Here is a 6,221-nt window from a genome sequence, read left to right as displayed (position 1 = left end):
GGTTCATGTTTTTAAACTGCTGAGCTTGTGGGCCAGCTGAAAATCATAAATGGAGGAAAATCAGAGGAAGTAGCCCATCCAAACATCCTGTGCGACAGCATTCCAACTGTGTGACACAATCAAGAATGCCCGTGTGTTCTGAGCTAGCAGAGACATGTAGGCACCTGGGATAAATCCTGGCATGTGATGGCTTGCATCTCAATACATGCAAATGTCTGCACACATCATAGATCACGTGAAATTCAAGAACAAGAAAAATGTAGGCCTCGGAAAAAAAGTCAGAATAACTGTTAAGTGTGAAGGGTGACTGGCTATGAAGGAGAATGCAGGAACGATTTGGGAAATCCAGTATCTTGTTGACATGACAGTTACACCGATTGGGAAATTTATCAAGCCACACCCACAATGCACTTAAGATACCCTCAACACACATTGCTATGTAAGCAAGTCTTACATCTATGAAAAACAAAACAATTACTCTTAAAAGTAAAAGTTAAAAATTAGGGAACATTGTATAATTTAGTCAAATTCAAACTAGGACATTCTTTCCAAACAAGAAACCATCTATGTGCGATGTCAAATAAGCCAATATGGAAGAAGCACACCATTACCAGCCACCAAAGGATGGTAAACGATATAATCTGAAATCGAAGGAGGCACTAGTATCAGAGCCTGCATTGTGAGGACCTGGCGTATATAAACTATGGTTGACAATGGAAGCTCAAGATACATTTGTGGAACAGCTTAGGAAATTAGTCTCCGGAAAAGAATTGAGGAATGGGAGGAAAGTGGTTACTAAATGGAGAGCTTTGGAGAGATGAGTCTAGAAAATCAAAGGCATAAATCTGACTTGAACAGTTAAAACATTGTCAGTAGCTTCCCCACCCCAACCCCCATGACGCCTGCAGGACCTGATCTGGCTTCCTAAATTGCCATCCTTGGTTTGTATTGCTCTGTTTGGGCTTTGCTTGTCCATGTTAGGATGTCTCTCAGAGGAGTTATGTCCTTGGAGGTCACCCTCTTGATGTTGTGTAATATTTTTTCCCATTTTTTGATATATGAAACCCAGGATTGATGAACCTATAGAGACTGTATGTAAAATAAGGGTTTCATGGGGAGGGAGCTTCAGTGGTGCAGTGGGGTGGGGGTGAAAGGGAGATGATGTCATGGGATCCATGTAGAAAAGCAATGTTGGGAAACTGATGTATATAAAAATAAGAAAGGGGAAGAAAAGAAAAACAAGAACTATGACATTAACAGAATAAGTAAGTGCATTTATTAATTTTTAATAGGTGGAAAATAATTAAGAATGGAAAAACAGTTTTAACATCATAGATAGGTTGATTTTTCCTTAAATATAATTTATGTAATCTATCCACATTTAATACAAATGACAACCACTCCAGATTTTCATTAAAATTTTTGCCATTTCAAACTTCTAGCAGTCATTTAGAGATATAGTGTATCATAATAAGAATTACCCAAAAAATGATGATCGAACCACATCAGAGAGTATAGTACAGATTGTTTGAAGTGATATTGCATGCAGCAATTTGAAATATCATACCTAATATTTTTCATACTTAATTTCTTGACAATTGAAAAAGTTTGTCTTTAATTCTAGTACTGTGGGATATTTTAAATGGCAATTAGATAATATTTGCCAGAGAAATTAATGTAAAATGAACAAAACATTGTATAATTAAATTGTGTTTTAAATCTGAATGTTGGCCTAATGCAATGTAGACTATCAATAATTTAGGCTTAACAATATGGAATATTAGTTTTCAAAGCCTGGGTCCAAATACCAGTTGCACTTCTAACATAACAAAAATGTCATTGACATGCCAGTAATTTAGGAAACGCCATAGGTCTCTTAGAGTAATGGCTTAAAAAAAAGGCACCCAATGTTTTAGTTGAATTGTTCAAATTAGATTGTAGGAATCTTAAGAAACTCTGTTTTCTATGAAACAAATGTATTAGTTACATTTTATGTTTGAAAGTCATATCAAACTTAAAAATAAGTCTATTATCACTCTTCACCAAATGAGAAAATTAATTACATGAGAAAACTTTCCCCATACTTACACACTATTATAGGTATTGTTAATGAACAATAATGCTCTTTATATTTTCATTATCTTATCCTGATCATGTCTTACATGTTTCATTCTCCACAGTGAACTTTTTCATGATGGAACCGATGAATCAGACCTTCAAGTCTGAATTCATCCTTCTTGGAATCTTCGATCACAGCCACACCCATACTTTCCTCTTTGCTCTGGTCCTGGGCATCTTCACAGTGGCTTTCATGGGAAACACTTCCATGGTTCTCCTGATCTACTTGGACTCCCAGCTTCACACCCCCATGTATTTCCTCCTCAGTCAACTCTCTCTCATGGACCTCATGCTCATTTGCACCACCGTACCTAAAATGGCCTTCAACTACTTGTCAGGCAAGAAATTCATATCTGTGGCAGGTTGTGGAACCCAGATATTTTTCTATGTGTCCTTGCTTGGAGCTGAATGCTTCCTCTTGGCAGTCATGGCCTATGACCGCTATGTTGCCATTTGTCACCCATTAAGATACCCAGTTCTCATGAGCCCGAAAATCTGTGGTCTGATGGCTGCCTCTTCCTGGCTTCTTGGTTCTTTTGATGGTGTAATTGAAGTTGTGGTCGCCTTGTCCTTTCCATACTGTGCTGCTCGGGAAATACCCCACTTCTTCTGTGATGTCCCTGCCCTTCTGACTCTCTCATGCACAGATACTTCAACATTTGAAAGGATGATATTTATCTGCTGTGTGATTATGCTTCTGTTCCCTGTAACAGTCATTTTGGCTTCCTATACTCGTGTCCTTCTGGCTGTCCTTAGCATGGGGTCTGGGGAAAATCGTCGCAAGGCTTTTGCCACCTGTTCCTCCCACCTTATGGTAGTAGGAATGTATTACGGGGCAGCTATGTTTATTTATATGCGGCCCACTTCGGCTCGTTCACCAACTCAAGACAAGGTGGTATCAGCCTTTTATACAATTCTCACTCCCATGTTGAACCCTCTCATCTATAGCCTCCGCAACAAAGAAGTAGCCAAGGCATTCATGAAGGTAATAGGGAAGGACAAGTCTGGACAGTAAATTGCCTAAAAATCTTCCTGCTCTGCTTTTCTCTATACACTGTTAGCTACTCTTAAATGTATTTATCCAATATTTACTTTGTTTTGCTCAGACATTTATAAGAAACCATGAGATTTTAAAGGTAAAACTTATTTGTATACTTGTTTTCTAATTTATTTAATATTTTATTGGAAAATTCAGTTATTCCAGTGTGAGACACATTGAATATGTTCTTCCATTTTGACTTCTACTTCTAGGTATATTTCATCATACTTTACATGAGTTACAACATTGTAGGAGTTTTAGGGTAAAATGGTGAACGATGCAGGAGTCATCAAAAGAAGATGGAAGAAATAAAAAGAGGCACTGTACCAAAAAGAACTGCTGAACATTCAACTATTTCAAAAGATGGCATATTTCCAAGAATAATTCATAGTGAAGGAAGAAGTCCAAACTGCACCGAAGGCATTGTCAATATATATATTGGAGGAATTAAGGGAATTACAATGGAAATGTTTCAACAAGAAAATACAGCATTGGAAGTGATCACTAGTCTACACAAAGAAATTTGAAAGGTAATTACCTAGTCAACCAACTAAAAGAGAATCATGTTGTGCCCATTTCAAAGAAATGTGACCAACACAACGCAGAAATTAATAAATAATATCATTTATATCACATGCAAGTAAAATTGTGTTGCAAATAATTCAAAAGCTGTTGCAATAGTACATTGACATGTAAGTGCTTGAAATTCAAGCTGGGTTCAGAGAGTATTTATAAAAGGGATGTGGCTGACATTAGGTGGATATTGTCTGAAAGCAGAGAATAGCATAAAGATGTTTATGGTTTTTTGACTTTACACAGGCATTTGGCTATCTAGATCATAAAAACTATAGATAGCAGTCTGGGAATCCCAGAACACTTCATTGCACTCATGAAGAATATGTACATAGATCAAGAGGCTGTTGTTTGTATCAAATAAAGAAATACTGTATGCTTTATAATTATAAAAGTGTGTTTTAAAATCTTAAAGGTTTGTAGCAGGTTTTTTATCATTTCACCATACTTAGTCTGTATATTGAGCAAGTAATCTGAGAAACTGTACTATTTGAAGAATAAGGTAGGTCAGGGTTGGATTAAGGCTTATTAATAAGTCAAGAGATGCAGATGACATGACTTTACTTGCTGAAAGTGAGGAGGACTTTACGCATTTGCTGATAAAGATCAAAGACTGCAGCTTTCAGTGTGGGTTACAACTCAGTGTAAAGAAAACAAAAATCTATACAACAGGATAAATAGGCAACATCATTATAAATGGAAAAAGATTGAATTTGTCAAGGATTTAATTATATTTAGGTATACAATTAATGCTTATAGAAATAGCAGGCAGGAAATCAAATGTCATATTGCATTGCAAAGCAGGTGCATAAGTACTGTAAGTATTGAAGAGCAAGGATTTCACTTTGAGGATGTATTGGGCCTGACCCAAGCCATCGTATTTTCATTCACCTGCATGTGAAGGTAGGAGAGTTAGTCAGGAGGAAAGCAGAAGAATTGATTCATTTGAGTCACGATATTGTTGAAGAATACTGCAATTATCTTGTACTGGTAGAAGAACAAACAATTTTGTATTCAAAGATGTACAAACCAAATGCTCATTATCACAGTCTTTGAACATATTATTGAGAGGGACCAATGCCTGGAGAAGGATCTCATGAGTGGTAGATTTGAGAAGCTGTGGAAAGAGGAATGTCCTCCACAGGAGTGGATGATGCAACAATGGGCTCAGCCTAACCGCTATGGGAATGTTACAAGTGTGTTACTCTGTTATACATCCTAACACTATGAGCTGGAACTGACCCAAGAACACCTAACTAGAGGGGGAAAAACAATAGAAAACTTAAGCTAAGGATGGATTCAAGTAAATTATTATTACAGGAGTAAACTGTATGCTTTGGTTTATTCAAGTTAACAAATGATAGGTGTTTCCCATCATAAAATCACATAATTGTAAAATTTAAACCTACTATATCTTTTATATATGATTTGCTGTGAGTTAGCACAGACTAAACAAGTTTGTTTTAATGTTATCTTTTAATATATAGTAGATTTAACCATGGCAGCACAGGATTCTTCTTTTTTAAAAAAAACAAAAACATAGGATTCTTAAGTAATCATTTTAGCGCAAGAGTTAAGAGTTCAAGTACTAATCCAAAAACTATTTGCATTTTTGGGCTCACCTAGATGATCTTCTGGAGAAAGATCTTACCATCATTGTCCATGAAGAAAATGTATGTAGAAAACCCCTTGAGGCACTCCCCCTCTGTCTCATAAAGTCACAGTGATTTATAATCAACTTGATAGCAATGTAACAACAAGAAATAAAATTCTACTGAGAGTGTTTGAAATGATCCCTTTGCTACAATAAAAAAAACCCAAAAGTCACTGTCGTCCAGTGGATTCTAACTCATGGTGATCTTACAGGAAAGAGTAAAATTGTCCCTATGGGTTTCTGAGACTGACTCTTTACAGGAGAAGAAAGCTTCATCGTTCTCCTGAGCAGTAGCTGGTAGTTTCGAACCACTGACCTTTTGGTTAGCAAACCAGCATGTACCTCACTACAGCACCAGGACTTCTTTGTTATAATAAGCAACTACGCTGGTTGTCTATGAACATCTGTTTTCATTCAGTGCTGTAAAGGGACCTCTGTCAAATCGCGCCTGTATGTTTAACAGAAGACAGCTCTGCCTGGTGCGGTGTCATCCCGTAATTGTTTGTATGTTTGAGCCCGTTATATTTGTTCACATAACATTTTTAATAATAGAAAAAGAATTTAATATAAACAGATGGAGCAAAGTAAGGTGAGGGGTAGGTTTGTTGAGCATGTCTTTTTATAAGCAGCTTCTTATTTTAGAAGTGGCAATTTTCCATTTATGTTCTCACTTATTAGACATCAATGACATATATGGATAGTGGAAACCTGCATCTGAATCTTGTAAGTCTAGATTTTTATCCTCAGATATCCTGCTTCCTAAATGCATTATGTATTGCAATATATGAATTTTTTAAAATACGGGACTACATTTGTTCAAGTCTTTATATTTTCCAT

The 6,221-nt window shown here is 36.4% G+C and overlaps 1 protein-coding gene across 1 annotated transcript; it reads left to right on the top strand.

The window, feature by feature from the left end:
* Positions 1-2,176: 2,176 nt before the first annotated feature.
* LOC142441213 (olfactory receptor 2M3-like) lies at positions 2,177-3,133 on the top strand. Its single transcript, XM_075543265.1, has one exon. The coding sequence runs from the start codon at positions 2,192-2,194 to the stop codon at positions 3,131-3,133; it is 942 nt and encodes a 313-aa protein (XP_075399380.1). The 5' UTR covers positions 2,177-2,191.
* Positions 3,134-6,221: the final 3,088 nt, after the last annotated feature.

The sequence above is a fragment of the Tenrec ecaudatus genome, chromosome 2 (assembly GCF_050624435.1).
Source record: "Tenrec ecaudatus isolate mTenEca1 chromosome 2, mTenEca1.hap1, whole genome shotgun sequence".
Lineage (NCBI taxonomy): Eukaryota > Metazoa > Chordata > Mammalia > Afrosoricida > Tenrecidae > Tenrec > Tenrec ecaudatus.
The sequence above is the reverse complement of the archived record's forward strand: the minus strand, read 5'-3'. Positions and strand labels throughout refer to the sequence as shown.